Consider the following 19,202-nt stretch of genomic DNA (forward strand, 5'->3'; position numbering starts at 1 on the left):
AGCTGCACACTCTGGCCTCATGATCTCTCCTCCCCAGACGGCACTCAGGGACCCCGGGACGGGTGTGCAGGGTCTGCCCCCACCAGAGAGGGCCAGAGAGGGGCCCCGTGTGCCTCATCCGTCTCCAAGGTCATCGGTCCCACCAGCCCAGCCCCCCCCCCCAGATGCGATGGGACAAGGCCACCCAGACAGAGGGACGCAGGGGCCTTCTCCCACCGTGGCTGCTGAGCCTCGGAGAGCTGCAGGCGCCAACGGGCCTAGGAACTGGCTGGTTGGGGGCGGGGGGGCGGGGCGGGAAGGGACTGCCTGGCCAGGCCCAGCAGGAAGCCAGCAGAGGCCGCAGCACCCATCTCCACCCCCGAGAGGAGGGTGGCCTCGGGTCCTGAGGCTGCCAACTGGGGAACTGGGGTCGGTGCAGCCGTTCGGACAGCGAGCGAACATCGACTGTCCCGGGTCAGGCATGAGCGTGAGGACCACAGACCAGGCGGGTGGGCTGTGCCCACGGCCCCGCCCCCAGCCTTGCAGAGACGCCGCCCCGCCCACAGCCCCGCCCCGCCCACAGCGCTGCAGAGACTCCGCCCAGCGTCCCGCCCACACCCGCCAAGTCGGAAGGGCAACCACCTCCTTGCCCTGGGCCCCCAGCAGCACCAGCCACGGGCCCGCGTGTCCTGCAGGCTCCACTGAACCAAGGCCTCTTTGGGCGAGCGGTCAGTGCAGCGGTCACAGCGTCGGAATCGGGGACACGGCCCCTGGAAAAGGCTTCCGGCAGCTGGACGACCGGGTCAGTTGTCGGTTTCCACCTGTAGCTTTGGGGCTCACTTACCACTTGGGAGAACAGAAGAGAGGCGTGGAGCGGGAAAGCCAGAGGCGGGGTGGGGAACAGAGAAGGGGGTGCTGAGAGCCCAGGGCCCAGGGTGCTGCCGTCTACCCCCCACCTGGTGACAGCACAGCACAGTTCCGCGCCCGGACCCAGGACTCCCCAGAGGACGCTGCCGCCCGCCCCTGCACTCCAGCCTCTGCGGCCGGTGACTCAGGCCCAGGGAACAACTCCTCCGTCCGCAGAGAGAGGAGCGTGTCCGCCCCACGCCCAGCTCGTCCCAGACGCTCCCAGTCTCTGCCACGCTGCTCGTCGGGTTCTGAAGTCCAGCTCCACGGCCGGTTCCCGGGGTCACCATCCTCCTCCTTACACAGAGCTACTGGCTACCTGGTTACCCTTCCTGCTCTCCTGAGGGGACTGGTGATCAGAAGGCCAGCATCTAAGCCGAGGAACAAAGCAACTCTCAGAACACAATCTCACTCTTACTAGTTAATTGTAAGTGAAGTAAGGTGACCTCTTCTCTGCTGCCTTGAGTTAGGGGAGCGCCAGGGACCACCAGAAGCTCTTCATGTGGGGTTGGAGGGTTAGTTGGTTAAGGGAATCCAAAGTGTGCAAAGCTGCACACTCAGAAGGAAACAGTCTCAGGGACAGTCTCGAGGGAGACTGTCTCGGGGGACAGAAGTCAGGGCTCTGCTGCCTGTGAGCATCAGACCACAGGCTGGTCACCCACAGGAGCCTGGTCGCCCACGGGGGACTGGTCACCCATGGTGGACTGGTCACTCTCAGGGGACTGGTCACACTTGGGGACTGGTTGTTGGTCGCCCACGGTGGACTGGTCACCCACGGGGACTGGTCACTCTCAGGGGACTGGTCACACTTGGGGACTGGTTGTTGGTCGCCCACGGTGGACTGGTCACCCACGGGGGACTGGTCACTCTCAGCGGGAGGTTGTGGGCCTCATGGGCCCTACTCTCCTGCCTCCCCAGGGCCCTTCCCCACCCCAGGCTGGCCGTGATGTCTGCTCATTCCAGACACTTCCCGACGTGACCACGTCCAGCAGACAGACAGGCCCTGCTTTCTAACTGTCTCCTTCTGTCAGCAAGAGCCCTGAGCGGACTCCCTCCCCTTAGTGGCCAGCATGTGTCCGCTCACGCTGGTGGCCGGAAGCTTCTGCAGTGGCCCCCAGAGGCCCTCCCTCCAGGCTGCACGTCCCCCCGAGGTGTGGGCTGGACGCATGGCACACGGCGCTCTTCGGCACGTCCGAGGTCGGGCAGGCTGTCCGGGCAACAGATCGCTAAGGCAGCGCTTGGCCAGTCAGAGGGAAGGGGCCTGGGATTGACCCTGGGAGCCGAGGACACTGCCCCCTGGGGAAGGACAGGCGCCTGCCCAGGTGAGGGTTAGGGAACTGGGAGGAGCCCCGGGAAGCGCCCTCCTGAATCGTGCCTGCCTCGGACCATCGTCTGAGCGCTGACCTCTCCTCTGCAAACCAGTGGCATCTCCAGCCAGCACTCACCGTGCCCCGTGGGGTTCGGTGAGCCTGGGCCCTGGGGGCAATGGTGCGTTGACCGTGCCCTGTGGAGTTCAGTGAGCCTGGGCCCTGGGATGGGGTGGAGTGACATCGCTTCCTGGCAAACAGGGAGGCTGTTTGTCTCCTGCCTGGCCCTGGCAGAGCCATGATTCAACGCATTGTTGGTGATGATGAGCTGTGATCAGTCTTTGCCACAAAACACCACGGTTCCTGTTATTGGCTGGATCCTCCTGAAGCCTCGGAAATGTGGCAATGGATTAAACTGTGGAAAGTGGTCGAGTGACTTGGGTTCTTTTTCTCTCTCAGCTTGCTGGCAGACACTACTGAAGAATATTTTTCCAATGAAGCGCTTATGAAAAACATTTCTGAGGACCATAAAATCAATTGAGCTTAGGAGAGAAAGCTATTGTTCCAGGAAACTTTGCTAGAAACTCGGAATAAAGGGAGGCAAGCAATAAGCAGAGGAAGGAGAGAGCAAGCCAGCAAAGGACTCTCTCGGCGCCGTGTCCGGGCCTGCTGCGCGGTCACACACACGCGCGTGTCGGGAAGGTTATTCACGTGTGCTGGGTGGTTATACACGTGAGGGTCAGGAAGGGCCAGTATCACATCCCAACCAGCTTTCCTCTGTAATCAAACGGTCATTTCAGATGAAACATTAAACAAGTGTCAAAAGCCCCGGGGTCATGCAACATGAGGGGGTCCCCGAGTTTCAGAAAAGTTAAGTCAAGGGCAAGGCTCATTCTTTGCCTCCCTCTCCCTCAAGCCTGCGGGCTGAGGCTCGCCTTGACTGCGCCCATCCAGGGGTGCTCGTTTCCTTGTTGGAAAGCTGCTGTCGCCACAGACATCCCTGAGGGTTATCTGGGAAGCACGGCCCTAGGGGACCAAGACAGGGAACCCTGGAATCCAGGAGCAAGGACCTGGCTTGGGCAGCCTGCTCTAAGCTGCTCTGCCCTCCCGCACCCGAGGACACAGCAGCCCCTCTTGACGGGTTTCCGGTCAGGGGATCTGGGGTTCCAACAGGAAAAGGGTTTTCAAATCCCTGTTCTCACAGCTGTTCGCCTTGGTGCCGCTCCTGGGGGACCGAGACCCCCGCACCTCCGCTTCCACCCCCCGCCCCGGCACACACTGCAGAGAGCGTCCAGGGCCGCGTCACTTTGACGAAACCTGCACCATCCTTGCACTGGGGCTGTAAGAACAGAGCTCAGCCAGCCTCTCTTGGGTGGTGGCAACGAAGATTCGTTTTGAGAAAGAGAAGCACGTTTTCTCCATAGCTACCACAGAAGGTATCCCATAATATAAAGCAGGGTTTCCTTTTACGGATCAACACAGTATTCCAGAGCTCACCTCAGTTTAGTTGCTCAGTCGTGTCTGACTCTGTGGGACCCCATGGACTGCCGCACGCCAGGCTTCCCTATCCAACACCAGCTCCCGGACTTTGCTCAAACTCACGGCCATTTGTAGATGGTAATGGACATTGGAAGTGTCCCCTTTATGGTAACAATGAGACTCTCGGGGAGGCTGCACTCCCGCGTGGCAGCTGGATGTTCCTGCGTGGACTGTCCCTGCGTGGCCCCCATGCCCCCGGGAAGCTGACGGGGCTGCACAGGGCCTGCTGCACCCTGCGGCCAGCCTGCAGCCCCGTCCCCCACCTTAAACCTGGTGACACGGTCCTGGGCGGTGCCCAAGGAGCAGCGCTTGTCTGCCGAAGCAGCCAAGACTCCAGCAGGAGCCGATGCCCCTGGGACAGGAGGCACAAGACAAGCCCAGAACCGGCTGCTGCGCCCGAAAGCAGGGAGCCCTCCACCATCGCTGCCCCGGGAGGACGCTCCTGCGGCCAAAACCAGGCAGTTTCAGCCCTGATAAAGGTGGCGCCCGTGGTAAATAGCCCGCCTGCCAACACTGGAGACATTAGACAGGCGGGCCCGATCCCTGGGTCGGGAAGATCCCCTGGAGGAGGAAATGGCAACCCGCTCCAGTCTTCTTTCCCGGGGAATCCCATGGACAGAGGAGCCTGGCAGGCTGCAGTCCATGGGGTCGCAGAGAGTCGGACACGACTGTAGCAGCTTAGCACCCTAGCACCAGAGATACTGAAATAGTTACAGATACAAGGCCTTGAATGAGCTTCAAAGCCAACGGGCTGGAGACAGTGGGTCAGACTGGCCGTGAGTGAGGCTTGGAGTGAGTTTACATAAAAACGGGTCGATGAACAGCTGGGTCTTCTGTCCAGTTTGTGATCCTGTTTATCTTTGTAACCACTTGGAGTTGGCCATAACAGGTGGTTTTAAAGTGTGGAGCTGGGACTAGGCGGACTTAGCGCCTTCGCGGTCCCAGCCTGCATGTTCCACGTCGTTTCAAAGGATGGGCCAAGCAGACTGCCCTGCCCACCACGGGTCTCTGCTGTCTTCCTGGAAGTGGGGCAGGCGTAGCCGGCCACATCCACCCTGAGGGTCTGGGGTGGGGGCACTGCTGGAACGCCCCCTGCACTCAGGGGCAGGATCCCCGCGGCCCCGTGGAGCAGGAATGGGTGTGGCTTGGCATGGCTCCATCTGAGGGCAGGCGGTGAGCCCAGGCCATTGAGGCGGCTGCACAAGCCTGCTCCCCAGCCTCTGACCCTCGGAGGCTCTGCCGGCCGCTGACAAGAGGCCCCCATGAGGTCAGTCCACCATCAACCAGAGGCCAGACAGGAGAGGGCGCCCTTGACAAGGGAGGCATCGCAGGTGAGGGCTGAGACTCAAGCCCCCTGCAGCCGGAGTGCTGGAGTGCCTCTGCAGACAGCCAGCCACCAGGAGCTGCCCAGCCACAACAGCGCGGCACGCGGTCGGCACCAGGATCACCGCGGAGCCTGTGGTTTGGTCGGGGGGAGGGCACGATGGGAGGCACCTAACAAAGTTGAAACCCGCGGTCAGAGGCAGGCTGCAAAACGGCAACAGCAGACCTGGAGAGCACATCAGTGGCGGGCACGCGCAACGGGAAAACGAGATCCCGGGGCAGTGAGGCGGGAAGATGGGTATTGATTTCCTGTTGCGCACAGGCTTGCAGCAGCCGCGGCCCTTAGAGAGACGCTGCCCCGCCATCCAGCAGGACGCCTGCCGCACCGTCGGGACTCACGCTTGAGCCGCCTTGCCAGGAGTCGCCGGAAGCCCTGGAAACCGTGATTGGACTGGACACAGGCGGTTTGTTTCTGGGGTTCCTGTGAAAGCACCCCCTCCCTCCTGCATAATCCACCTGCTATCCTCTCGGCGTTTGGCTGTGCTGAAGGTGGGCGTGCCCATCTCCTCCGTGAGCTCCTCTGGGCCGGGGAAACTGCAAGCACTGCTGCTGCTGCTGCTGAGTCGCTTCAGTCGTGTCTGACTCTGTGCGACCCCAGAGATGGCAGGCCACCAGGCTCCCCCGTCCCTGGGATTCTCCAGGCAAGAGCACTGGAGTGGGCTGCCATTTCCTTCTCCAGTGCATGAAAGTGAAAAGTGAAAGTGACGTCACTCAGTCGTGTCCAACTCTTAGCGACCCCATGGACTGCAGCCCACCAGACTCCTCTGTCCATGGGATTTTCCAGGCAAGCACAGAGTCGGCTAAAATGTAACAACTAACAGATGGATGGATAGAGGATTTCTCAAAGCTCAGAATCTTTCAGACCACTAGGCCCAACATCCAGTCCAGAAAAAAAAAAAACCTTTAAGAACTAAAGGAAATCCCCAAATCCATGGATACACCACAAAATCCTACTGCAGGGCGCAGGGAACTATATTCAATATCCCATGATAAACCATCATGCAAAGAACACAGAAAAAACGTATATATATGTAGGACTGAGTCGCTTTGCTGTACAGCAGAAAGTAACACAACTTTGTAAATCTACTGGACTTCAAATAAGTAAAACTAGGGGAAGAAAAGAAAAAGAAAACCAGTGGCCTTTTCCCCGTGACCGTGAAGACCAGGGGACCAAAAAGGACAAGTCTCCCCTGCCAGTTGGTGACCCACACTGATGGTCAGAGAGGCCTGGCGCCTGTTTCAACAGCATCCATTCTTTTTATTCACATGAGTGCTTGGCCGAGACAGATCTTCATGGCTGTGCATCCACAGAGTCAGTCATGCCATCCAGCCATCTCAACCTCTGTCGCCCCCTTCTCCTCCTGCCTTCAATCTTGCCCATCGTCAAGGTCTTTTCCAATGAGTCAGCTCTTCGCATCAGGTGGCCAAATTATTGGAGTTTCAACTTTAGCATCAGTCCCTCCAATGAATATTCAGGAGTGATTTTCCTGAATATAAGGACTGATTTCCTTTACGAGTGACTGGTTGGATCTCCTTGCAGTCCAAGGGGACTCTCAAGAGTCTTCTCCAGCACCACAGTTCAAAACTATCAATTCTTTGGTGCTCAGCTTTCTCTATAGTCCAACTCTCACATCCATACATGACCACTGGAAAAACCATAGCTTTGACTGTATGAACTTTTACCTGCAAAGTATGTCTCTTTTTTAATATACTGTCCAGGTTGGTCATAGCTTTTCTTCCAAGGAGAAGTGTCTGTTAATTTCATGGCGGCAGACACCATCTGCAGGGACTTTGGAGCCCCCAAAATAAAGTCCGTCCCTGTTTCCTTTGCCTCCCCACCTATTTGCCATGAAGCGATGTGACCGGATGCCATGATCTTCATTTTTTGAATGTTGAGGTTTTTTTTCCTTTTCTTCATCTTATTTTTCTTTTTTTTTAATTTTACTTTATTTTACTTTACAATTCTGTGTTGGTTTTGCGATACATCAACGTGAATCCGCCGCGGGTGTACACTCTCCTTCACTTTCATCAAGAGGCTTTTTAGCTCCTCTTCGCTTTCTGCCATAAGGGTGGTGTCCTCTGCATATCTGAGGATATTGATATTTCTCCCGGCAATCTTGATTCCAGCTTGTGCTTTCTCCAGCCAGCCCAGCGTTTCCCATGATGTCCTCTGCATGTACATGAAACAAGCAGGGAGACAACATACCGCCCTGACACACTCCTGTCGCAGTTTGGAACCAGTCCACTGGCTCCTGTCCGGGCACCAAGAGCCAGGATTATCGCCAGGAGGTTGGAGGAGGGTCGGGGTCTGGGACTCCAAGAGCTGTCGAAAGGTCCCCCGAGGCCCTCCAGGGATGTGGACACGGCTCAGACGTCCTCCCTTACTCGCCCCCCCCACAACGAGGCACCCACGGGAGGGACAGGCACCCACGGTCCTGGGGCCAGGACCCCGGGCAGAACGTCCCCATTCAGAGCCCCTGCAGCTTGTCACAAGACGTTAGGCAGCCTGGAATGCAACGCCTCTGGTGACTGCATCTCTGATGCTCTCCTAGTGATGGATCGTCCTGCAGACAGGATCTGGGCAGCGAGAAACGGGACGGCTGAACTGTGCCCATCAGCCAGGAAAGGGAGTGCCCGGCCATGGACGCTGCGCCAGCCTGAGTCACTCTGCGCAGAGGGCCGGCCTGAGGCTGGGAACAGCCCTTCGCCCCAGGCCTCCGGCCACGCAGGCTCCAGAGAAGCCTCAGAAGCCGAGGCCTGTGTCCACAGAGCCCATTTCACGCGCGACGGAAGTGGGGCCCCGCCTGTGGCTGCTGCACTGCCTGCAAAGCGGGACTGAAAGGCAGGATGTCTGGAGAGGACGTAGCCAGCCTCCCTGGCCAGGGCAAGCCGGGAGGGACGACAGGGACGCGGCTCCCATCAGAGAAGAGTCGGCAGCGACCCGCCTCTCCCCGCACCACGACACACACACTCTCCAGACGGGCCAAAGGCCCAGACGTGAACACCAGGCTCATAAACGTGAAGAAGGCTGACGGGAAACAGGACCGTAACACGTGAAAACCTGGAAAATGAATAAAGGGCAAGGAGAGATGTGACCGAGGGGGAACAGAATACTCCTGTCAGACGAAAGACAAGAGGCAATATCGAATATCACCAACGTTAAGCAATTGCTTATTGAACATTGTAAAATAGATTAAATATATGAAACAAACATTATTTAATAGTTCTATTTACTAATATGTTTTTAAGATAACAAAAGCTATGGTTTTTCCAGTAGTCATGTATGCTTATGAGAGTTGGACCATAAAGAAGGCTGAGCACTGAAGAACTGAGGCTTTTGAAGTGTGGTGTTGGTCTTCAAGAGAAGACTCTTGAGAGCCCCTTGGACTGCAAGGAGATCCAACCAGTCCATTCTAAAGGAGATCAGTCGTGAATATTCATTAGAAGGACTGATGCTGAAGCTGAAGCTCCAATACTTTGGCCACCTGACGGGAAGAGCAGGCTCATTGGAAAAAGACCCTGATGCTGGGAAAGACTGAAGGCAGGAGGAAAAGGCGTGACAGAGGATGAGACGGTTGGATGGCATCACCGACTCAATAGCCACGAACATTAGCAAACTCTGGGAGATAGCAGAGGTCGGAGGAGCCTGGCGTGCTATATACAATCCATGAGGTCACACAGCGTGGTCATCTGTTGTTCAGATGAGCAACTGAGTGACGAGATAAAGAATATTCTTATATCCCTTACACTACAAGAAAAAATACTTTGGCTTCCGGGGGATCAACCTTGAATTTCTGCTCTTTGTGTATTTGAGCAGCTCGTTTAAAATGCTGTTTCCTCACTGTTCTTCTATAAGCAACTTGGGGCTGCCAGAACAGTCCTCTGTCCCCGGTCCTGGCGTCCTAGTAACAAGTGGTCCGCGCTGAGACAGGTTCTCCCCCGGTTCTACCCCAGACCTCCATCGCGTTGGTCTGGATGCTTGGCAGCCCGAGGCAGAGGCCCCCCGCCGTGGAATCCAGGCCAGACAGCCCGCCTCCCAGTGGGAGGACAGAAGGGCTGGGAATGTTCCCCAGCAAAAGCCTTTCTAAGTTAAGAAACTTTTATGAAAACACCTGATTTTTCCTGACTATGAAAGTGAGGACGGGGTCAGTGATTTTAATTTTGTCTTTTAAAGGCATCGTACGTATTGGTGGCTCAGAGAGTAAAGCATCTGCCCACAGTGCGGGAGACCCGGGTTCAATCCCTGATTGGGAAGATCTCCTGGAGAAGGAAATGGCAACCCACTCCAGTATTCTTACCAGGAAAACCCCATGGAGGGAGGAGCCTGGTGGGCTACAATCCATGGGGGTGACAAAGAGTCGGGCACGACTGGGCGACTTCACTTTCACTTAAAGGCATCTCCCCTTTAAGGTGATGCTTCTGCTTTCTCTGAAGTAAAAATTATAATATGTAAGTACATAATAATATGCAATTACCATTTCATAATTATATCTTACAATTGTAGTACAATCACATAATATACAATTATACGATAACATTATTAATCTGACTTGCGAAACAGTGAGTGTGTCCATAGACAGGACCAGCTGTGCTACAAACAGCCCCAGCGAGCCAGCAGCTGGAGACGGCAGTGGACTGGGGCTCCCGCTGCCCGTCCAGCAGGGCGCGTGTGCAGGAGCCTCGCCTCCGAGCGGCGGCCGTCACCGGGCGTGCGTGGCTCCCAGCTTCTGCACTGCTGTGACACAGGTCCCCTGTCCTTACATCTCGTGGCCAGAGGCAGTCACAGGGTCACTCCTGACCCAGGGCGGCTGGGACGCGCCATCCCACCCTGTGGGCAGCCACCAACTCGGCAGGCAGCGCTGCCCACTACCACTCCCCTCCGCAGAGCACGGTGCCCACAAGACAGCCAAGACGGAGCAGTCAGAGGGCCAGAGACATGCAACAAAGTTGTGCCTGTGGTCCACTCCTGCCCGGACTAGCGTCGCCACAGCCTCAGAGCGAGCGAGGCGAGAGAGCCCGCCACCTCTCAGCTGTGTCGTCAGGAGTCTGTGCTGGGACCATCTGGGAGGGCCAGTGGAACCCACAGACGTCCCGAAGCCCCCAACGGAGCCCCTGGATCCGAAGTGCTGCCAGGCTGGGGGAGAGGGACAGAAGGGGCACAGAGTGAGGCCAGTCCCTGGGCCCCGGAGACGTGTAGGCCCCCGGGGACCAGCACCAACCAAGCCAGCAGAGCCTGAAGCCACGCGGTGACGTAGGGGCGGTGACCGGCCACAGGGAAGGAGGGTCCCACTCGAGGGATACACTGAGGCCAGGAAGGGCCCGTCGGGGCACCCCCGGGTCCCCCAAACCCACGAGGCGCCCCTCTCAGCTGGAAACAGGGTGACCGCGGACGGAAGTAAAGACGAGGCTGGCAGGGCGGGCCCTGGCCCAGAGTGGCTGCGTTCTGGTGCAGGGGCACATGGACACAGAGCCCGAGACACACATGGGGAGACCGCTCCAGGGCCGCGGCTGCAGGCTCCCGGAGCAGGGCCAGCCCGCGGCAGGACGCACACCCAGCTAGGCCCCAGACCACCACCTCTGGAGCCGTGAGAGAGGCTTGCTCACGGGGTCCCAGACCCCGCGTCCCTCCCCGGGGCAGCCCTGAGCCCACACAGAGTCGGGTCTGAGCGGAGGGTGGCCACGTGTGACCCAGTGTTCTGGCCACATCCTCTCTGGAGCGTCTGGGTCCCGGGCAGGAAGAGCGCCTCATGCTCACTTTCAAACAGAAAATGAAAGGGTTGCTAAACGTATAAGTAATTTTAACTGAGTCGTTGATCTGGATACTTTTAAAGTAAAACAGTAAGTATTTCTGCGGCCCTTTGAAGTCGGCCCCGGCTCCTCGCCTCCCTCGGGTTATTTTACAGCCATTAAGAATGTGTTCCTTTTATCTGGGGCCTTCAGTTAATTGGATTTCAAAAAATACTCTGAAATGGATTTTTTTCATATAAAAACCAGCTAAGTCCTGGAGGACGCTCCTGGATGATTTACTGCCATAGTAATTGAAAGCCAGCGGCTACACTGGTCACCTCCGGGGAGCCACCGGCTACACTGGGGTCTGACGGGGGATCTGCAGGGCTCCCCGGATGCGGTGGGGATGGGGGATCACCTTCGGACGGCAGCACGACTCCCGAGTCACCCCAGGACGGGGACACGCGAGGGGTGCAGGCGCCCCTCCACTGCATACTTGCTGAGCGGAGAGCACCCTGGGGGCCTGGGGTGCAGCCTCCCACAAGCCACCGACCCCCGAACCCCTCTGGGAGGGAGAGGAGAGGAGTGCGACACCCGGGCAGCAGGCGGAGGCCGTGGTGCAGTGGCCCTCCCTGCACCCACTCCGCATCTGCTGACCTGTGCACAGGCCACTAGGTACCCGGCCGCCTCCTCCCTGAGCAAGTATTCTGTGCAGAGACTGCAGGAGAGCGGTCCGGGGTACTGGGGAGGGGGCGCAGCTCTTCTTCCATCCGGGGAGCACACTCCTTCTCCGGGCAAACACCAGGCGGACGCCCAGGGAGGCTCCTGGTTGAAGGGTCTCACCCCGCACTGTTGGGGGAGGTCCCCTACACGAATACTAGCTCACCCACTGGGTTAGGTTTCCACGTCTTTCCACCCTGCTCTCTTTCCTCTTTTCCATGTGAAGGGCTTCAGAACAATATTCAAGCTCCAGGGCAATGGCGTGCACTGTTTCTCTCCTCTGAGATTTACAGTAACGCCCTCTCCTTTGGACGTCCGTTCGGGGCTAGGGCGTAGGCGATTCAAGGTTGGGCCCGGAGAACATGTTACGTTTAAGCACACCAACTACAGACACGGTGTGGGTTAACAGCCTTCACTTCTCGTAGGAGAAATCTCCCTGCAATCTGCCAATGCACCTCAACGTTACAGACACGTGTGTTCCGAAAACAAGGAGTAAGCAAAACACACGTGCCGACCTCTGCAGCCGAGGTCTCCTTCCCACCTGAGAGGAAGGGAGGTGAGACGCAGGCACGCCGCTTCAGGCCCGCCCGGCACCTCGAGGTCCCCCAGGCAGGAGCCAGGCCGCAGGTCCCTGGGCCTAATCTGGACGCCATGCTGCTCTGAAACCAGGAAACCCTCTCAAACTGTGCTGGAAGCCGTTCAGAGCTGGGAGCTGAACTTCAAAGGGGAGAAAGGAAGCGAGAAAGATTCCCCTGCAGCCCCGGAGCCAGAGGGAAATAGGCTCCCCAGAGGACACTTTGCAAAGATGAAGGAAGCTGCTTGCTGCAGCCCTGGGACCCGGGTCCCACTACACAGCTCAGTCAGGCCAGGGAGTGTGACTGAGGCCTGGCGCCTTCCAAGAACAGCAGCATCCCTGGGACAGCCGGGCCCGGGGGTCTCTCCGAAGCTGTCCTCACTCAGGAACAGTCCCTTCAGCACCCTATCGGGGCCGGGTGAGAGCCTCTTGTCCTTCCTGCGTCCTTGGGGAGCAGGGGGCCGTGGACGCCCGGACCCCTGGGCAATAGCAAGCACGCGGGCAATGTGGGAGCTGGCCTCATCAGCGCCAGCTCGGGCTCTCAACCCCCAAATGCCTCTGCAAGTCACAGCAAGGTTCAGGCGAGGGGGAGGATACAGGCAGGCCAAGCCCTGGGGCACAGAGACTTCTGCTTCAGATTGCACTCCGACTCTGCCAACAGGAAAACAAAAGAGGGATTGAAAGGTGCTTCCTGGGGAGCCAGGACTGACCAGGGGGTGGCACAGCGGCAGGCAGCTCGTGCCAGGCCGGGGTGGGCGGGAGGGGAACGGCAGCCCTCCCGAGGACCGGGACCACTCCAATGCCGAAGAGAAACCTTGCCAGCCAGGGCTGTTTCGTCATTTCCTCAGAGCCAGGAGGGCCTGGCAGTGTGGCAGGAGGGCTGGGGCAGCTCCCTGCCCGAGCTCAGGGGCTAGGGGACAGAGGGTGGCCACGGAGGCTTCCGGCCCTCGGTCAGGGGCCAGAGCCAGGTCCGGGCTGACAGCATCCAGATGACGGTCTCTGGGCGAGTCCAGGGAGGGGAAGCCCTCGCTCCCAAGGAAGGGCTCCCAGTGGCGCCACCCCCAGACGCCTGGAGTGGTCAGGGCTACAGAGACCCTGCAGGAACGGAGCCTCTGGGCTGCCTGGGTTCCCTGACGCAGCGTGTGTTGTTGCTAAAGAGGGAGGCCCTGGTGAATGTGAATTGAGTTTATCACCCAATCAAGGTCGTAAACACAAGCCTGCCTTGCTCATCTTCAGCTATGAAAAGAATCTTAGTCCAGGTAAGCTCTCCCTCTCGGGGAGGTGGCGGCCTGTCTTGTTGGCCCCGGGGCACAGCCCAGAGCATCAAGCACAGCAGGAGGCAGGGGACAAAAAAACAGAGCTGAGCTGCAGGCAAACCCCAGCCCTCCCCAGGGTGCAACTCGCTGCCCCCCATCTCCTTCCCGCTGGACACCCCCTCCCAGAACACTTCCATCAGCCCAGGGCAGGAGGACAGGGATGTGCCTGCAAGGAGGCAGCCTGGAGGAGGCCCGGCCTCCTGTTACAGAGCAGGCCCAGAGGCCAGAGCTGATCCCTTCCCCCTACAGAAGCCACTGGAAGCACAAGGGCCAGGAAGCTGGGGCGGGGGGACAGGCACCGGCCCCCTCCTCTCCCAGAGGAAGCCCCACCGGTCCACCTCGACAACACCAGACACAAAGTCGCCCCAGCCCGGAGCACCACCCTCCACCAGCGAAGCCTGGCAAACACTCGCGGCCTTTCCACCTGCTGCAGAGAAGGGGTGGGCTGGCAGCAAGTAACTTTCTTCAGGCATTCTCCAAGTCAGCAAGCCTCAACCGTCACTGACGGGCCAGGAATCACAGCAGAAACAAGTTCAGGGTTCTCTGAAGTTGAAGTGACAAGGATCTGGGAGGGCACTGGGGCAGGGGCTTCAGGGTAGGCTGGGGGAGGGTCAGGGGTCAGCGAAGCCAGGGCCTGGCCCACCACACCGGCCTACCCTCCCAGCTGCAGGGGCAGAAGCCACAGACTGTCCATGTGGAAACGTGCCCGCAGGCCAGAGGCCCAGGCCAGCAGGGCTCCAGAAGGCCTGATAAAGCCCTCCTGGCAGGAGGCCTGGTCCTGGGCAGGTCACAGGTTCGCTAGTCCCCAAGCAGGCCCTGTCGCCTGGACATACCCAGATCCACCTGCCCAAGCCCCCTGCCCACAACCAGGCTCTCTCCCAGCCCAGGGCCTGCTGCCCTGAGCGTCAGATCCGTCAGATGCGTCAGATCCGGTGGGGCCTAGCGGGGACACAGGGGGAAAGTGGGCTCCCCAGGGTGAATGGGCAGCGTTGGGGGAGGGGCGAGAGAGAGGCAGGCCCCGGAGCCAGGACCCCAGCCCCCTCCAAGGAGCACTGGGCCTTCAGCACCCGGGCGCTCCGCTGGATACTAAGGCCAAGACAGGGCTGGGGAGTGAGGACTGGCGAGAGAGGGGCTGAGCAGAGCGGGGAGATCCTGGGGTCCTGTCCCGGAGAGGCTCCGGAGGCCCCAAGAAGCAAAGCCGGGCGCGGGGAGGGGCCCTCTGAAGGGCCGTGGACCCCGAGGCCGCCTCGAGCGCTTGGCCCGATCGCGGCCCTCCTGTTCCGGCCGGAGGGTCCTCTCGAGCCGGGGTGCCCCCGCCCCCCACCCCGCCGCCGTCCGGGGGCGCCCCTCACCCCGGCCCCCGCGCCCCGCGCGCCCCGGTCGCCCCGCGCCGGCCGGGCGGAGGGGAAAAGTCGGCGAGAGCGCGGCGCCCGCGGGGGAAAGCGTTAATGGGCGGCCGGGTGGGAGCCGCGCGCTCGCTCGCCCACGTCACGCCGGTGCGGGCTCGGCTGACGACCGCGGCGCCTGGGGACGCCGGCGCGCTCCGCTCGCTCGCCAGGTGCTCCGCCTGGAAATGTCTCCATTAGTTGTCGCCCGCTCCCCGCCGGAGCGCGCGCGCCGAGCGGCCGCGCGGAGCCCTCGCGGGCGGCCGGCAGTGGCCCGGCGCCACCGCAGGTAGGCGAGGTCCCCGCGCCCGCCCCCGCCCCGGGGCTCCGAGACCCCTCCCCCCGGCCGGGGAGGCGGAGGCTCCGCGCGGCCGCCGAGGGGCGCGGGCGGCGGCGGCGGCGGCGACTCCCCGGTGCGTCCCGGGCTGCGCGCTGCTCTCCGCGGCCCCGGCGCCCGAGCGGCGCGGGCGGGCGCGTCCCCGGCGCAGGTAGGGAGTGGGCCCGGCCGCGCAAACTTTGCGAGGATCGCTGTTGCGCTGGGGGCACAAAGTTTGCTGCCCGCCGGTGGGGTCTCTGGAGGCTGCCGCGTCGGCCGCAAGTGGAGGGAAATCGGGGGGCGGGGGCGGCTTGGGGCACCGGGGCCTCGCGGAGCCGGGAGCCTGCGCTGGGACGCCCGGCTGCCAGCCTTCCCGGCTCGGGCGGCGCCCTGGGAGCCAGCGGCGGGGCCGCGGTGGGAAAGCGGGAGGGAACGGGCCGGAGCGCGGGGCGTTTCGCGAGGAAGACTCATCCCGCGCGCCTGCAGCTCGCCCCGGGCTTCGCGGGAGACCTCAGAGGATCGGCTGCGAAAGAGCGACACGCCAGGCTCGGGGTTTGCGAGTGGGGCTTCGGGACACCTAGAACCCCCGAGCCCCGCACCCCGCCCGGTGTCCGCGAGCAGTGGGCGGCACGCACGCCCCCAGGACTGGGCCAGGCGCCTGAGAGAGGAAGGCCCTGCCCTGGGCTGCGCGCCCCCGCCCCAGCCTCCTGGCTCGGGTCAACTTCTCTGGGCTGGAGCAGGCCCCCCACCCCCGCGCCGTGCCCGCGCGACTCTCGGGGCAGGGGAGCGGAGGCCTCAGGGGACGACTCTGGGGACCGGTCAGACCTCGGGGGCTCAACTGGTCTCAGGGGCGAAGCCCTGCCTAGAACAGAGGGGGGTCAGGACCCGGCCTCTCTCTCCAGGGCCCGCCCTGGTTCCGACGGCCGACAGCATCCCTGGGCAACAAGGAGCGCCGAGGACCTCTAGGATTGGGGGCTGATCGTCCTCGGGGCCGCGCACCCGGCTCCCTTGGAATTTAGCAGGCCCGTGGGGGCATCTGACCAAAATCGAGGCGCTGCCTTGTCCGTGGGGAAGCGCTTGGTTTCCGGCAGTTCCTGCCCGCGGGCGTATTTAGAACCGGTGGTCCCTCGAGGAAGTGGGCTCAGGAAGCCGAGTCTATGCAGGCACGTTTAGCTTGGTGGTGCCTGAAATTCTGACACTAGGTCTGTCCCGCTCTCAGAGAGAGATCCGGGGACTCAGCTCAAGCCTGGGCCTTTTCGGAAAGCACGCGGGAGAGTTATTGCTGCCTTAACTAGGGGACAAAGATGGCCCAGAAAGCACCGGGTTCCGGCAGACGGATCTTGACAGAGGCACAGGGTGGCAGCTGTGTGTCGGGGTGTGCCCGCGAGGGGAGATGGTCTGGGTAACCTGGCCTCCAGGGATCTTAGCAGGGGCTGTGTGGGCGGCCCGCAAGGCCGGGAGACTCCTCCCGCAGCCCCAAGCTTCCCCAAACTGGGGGGCAGGCGGCCCCTCACGCGGCCAGTCTGGCCTGGGCCAGCGCCGAGGCCCGGGGTCAGAGGCCTAGCAAAGCGCCCCGGGCGAGTGGGGTTTCAGGGCCGGGGAAAGAAGACGGCCGGCGAGACACGGGAGGGCGGGACTTCGAGTGTCTGTCCGCGCTCAGGCTGGAAAGGAAAACAGGAGAACTAGCGGCGAGGGTCAAGACAGCCCCCTGAAACCCCTCCCCCCGAGCCGCGCGGCCGGCTGCGCCCACCGCGCGCCGAGGGTGTGCAGCTCTGCTCTAAAGATGAATGGTGCATGTTCAGGGTGCGTTTCCCGGGAGCCGCGGCCGAGTCTCTGGGGAGGAAATGGGCGCGGCCTGCACGCGGCGAGCGGTGGCCCCGAGGCGCTGGCCGCTGGGACCTGCGCGGTGGCTTCCTCCTCGGCGGCTGAACGCTTCCAGTCGCCGGGCGACGGGGGGGCCCGCCCACGGGAATGGGGCGAGGAAAGGTGCCGAATGCCTTCCTCCAGTGAAGACGGCCGCTCCCTGAGCCCTCGGCCACCTCTGCTCGGGCGCCCTCCCCTCCCCGTCACCGGGGAGAGTGAGTTGTTTGTAAACAATAAATAATGGAAAGAGGAGGATGTTTCCTAAAAGCCTCGGCCGCGCAGGAAAACGGGGAGGAGGGGGGAGGAGGGCAGAGTGGGGGAGGGGAGGCGCCGCGGCGCAGGAGGGAGAGCGCTGGAGAGATTCATTTCTGCCGAGAAAGCCCGGTGGCTAGTCCCTTATTATTTACAGGAAGGTGATATTAGCAATTCAGGTGAGAAAGACAGAAACGCGGCCACCGTGAAATCAATACAGAATTCAAAAACAATTATTAATGTCGTTTGACTCGTGTTCTTTATATATCTCTTCCGGCTACAGACGCTAAACTGTCTGAATAATTTGCATGGAGCGGCTATTCATTATTTCCGAGGATTTTCTTTGGCGGGCCGCTCGGACGTGGCCGGCTGCGGTCCAGCGCGATCGGAGAACTCGTACTTTTCGTCTGTAAATTAAAGCAATTACGCAGCAGATATTATAGGATGCGTACTGTGGTCTCCAGAGAGTCATCAATCACCTTGAACCAAGCTGTCAGAGCGGGCAGATTTCGTTTCTGGGAGGCAGGTTTGCAGCTGGGGAGAGGGCGAGAACGTCATCATTAATTAGAGGGTGACCCTGGGGCGATTCACAGGTCTGAACCCAGGGATCGTTCCCAGCAAGTCTGCACAGCGCCGCCGCGAACGGCTCCCTCCCGGCGGCCGCGGGAGGCCTGGCCGGGCGGGAGCTGCAGGGGCGAGCCCGGGCTCTGTTGGGTGGCTGCGCCGAAGGCAGGCCGGGGTTCCGGGTGGCCCGGGCGTCCGCTACCGCCTGGACGCCGGACTCGCGCAAGGTCCCAGGCCGGGGATTGGCTGGGGAAGCGCTGGGGTGTGCCCGCGACCGCTCCTTGCGCCCCGGGCAGGGAAGGGCCCCCCGGCCAGGCGCCCCACACCCCCTCCCCAGTGCCTAGGCCCGAAGGTGGCTCGCAAGGAGCGAGCGCAGCGCGAGGGGCCCCGGAGCCGAGTCGGGAAACCTGCTCCTCGGAGCGCGCCGGGCCGTCTGGCAGTCCCCAGTTCAGCCGCGAGGGGCAGGGGGCAGCCGGGGGCGGGCGGCCCGCGGGGCGGGCGGGGGCGAGCAAAGGGAGGGCCGGTGCGCAGAGCGGGAACGGACTGAACGAGGAGGGGCTGGCTCCCCCGGTGCCCGGCGGCCGGCAGTGGCAAACCCTCTGGCCCACCGAGCCCCGGGGCGGCGGGCTCCGGGGAGGGCCGAGGCCCACGCACTCAGGGCACTCTGACCCCCAGATGCGGACGGCGCGCCTTGGCCGCGCGAGTTTTGGAACTGCGGCCCGCTGTGGGGTTCGAACTGCTGGGAGGCTTCGCCCAGTCCCCGTTAAACAATAGTCGCTGCGCGCCGCCCTCTGCCGCCGCGCGCCGGCCCGCGGAGCTGCCTTGCCTGCCTGCCTTCCACCTGGAGGGGCGCGCGGGGCCGAGGCCGGCCGGCTGCGCCAGCGCCGGGCTAATTTTAACTGTTGATTACGTCTCCCGCGAAGCCTCACTCGCACACCCCTCGTCCGTCTCATTTGTAATTGAGACTAATGATTACAGTGGGGCGGGAAGGAGCAGCTGCTCATTAATTAATTTCTAATTAAAAGTCCTTCCGTCCTCGGTGACTAAGGAGAAACTCCGTGCGTCGGGGCGATGTTGACTGCTCCTCGGAGGAAATTCATTTGTTCCGGCCGTGCGCCCTCCGCCCCGGGCGGCGCGGCCGCCTGTCCCCGCCCCGCCCGGCCGGGCCAGGGCCGAGTGACCCCCGCGTCTGCGGCCGGGCCGGGCTGAGCGGCGTGGGGCTGACGTCAGAGCCTCCGCCGCTTAAAGCCCCGCACCGCTGACTTGACGGATTCGCACGACTCATTTTTTTTTTCCCTTTTTTGCAAAATATGTATTTGTGTTGCCGCTGCGAGGCCGGTCGGTCCCACTGTCCCCTCCAGGCTCCGGACT

The 19,202-nt window shown here is 61.4% G+C and overlaps 1 protein-coding gene across 1 annotated transcript; it reads right to left on the reverse strand.

Annotated features, from left to right (window-relative positions):
• Positions 1-1,523: 1,523 nt before the first annotated feature.
• LOC138421733 (nascent polypeptide-associated complex subunit alpha, muscle-specific form-like) lies at positions 1,524-18,784 on the reverse strand. The gene is made up of 13 exons (XM_069556094.1): positions 17,859-18,784; positions 17,720-17,801; positions 16,152-16,246; positions 14,944-15,729; positions 14,483-14,537; positions 14,285-14,390; positions 13,782-13,875; positions 12,518-12,693; positions 12,103-12,220; positions 10,138-10,248; positions 4,731-4,891; positions 3,995-4,173; positions 1,524-1,649 (listed from the first exon to the last, which is right to left on the reverse strand). Exons 1-13 carry the CDS (start codon positions 18,782-18,784, stop codon positions 1,524-1,526), a joined length of 3,015 nt encoding a protein of 1,004 aa, XP_069412195.1.
• Between the last annotated feature and the right edge of the window lie 418 nt (positions 18,785-19,202).

This window comes from Ovis canadensis, chromosome 16 (genome assembly GCF_042477335.2).
Source record: "Ovis canadensis isolate MfBH-ARS-UI-01 breed Bighorn chromosome 16, ARS-UI_OviCan_v2, whole genome shotgun sequence".
Lineage (NCBI taxonomy): Eukaryota > Metazoa > Chordata > Mammalia > Artiodactyla > Bovidae > Ovis > Ovis canadensis.

What these genes read in the sequence shown, in the direction of transcription:
- LOC138421733 (XM_069556094.1), bottom strand. Translation starts at nt 18,784, where the DNA reads ATGAGACGGACGAGGGGTGTGCGAGTGAGGCTTCGCGGGAGACGTAAT. An exon ending in ATGACTCTCTGGAGACCACA is followed by an intron (nt 16,247 to 17,719) that starts GTACGCATCCTA and finishes GCCCGCGGGCAG; the next exon opens with GAACTGCCGGAAACCAAGCG. An exon ending in GCTGAAGGGACTGTTCCTGA is followed by an intron (nt 12,221 to 12,517) that starts GTGAGGACAGCT and finishes TCCTGGTTTCAG; the next exon opens with AGCAGCATGGCGTCCAGATT.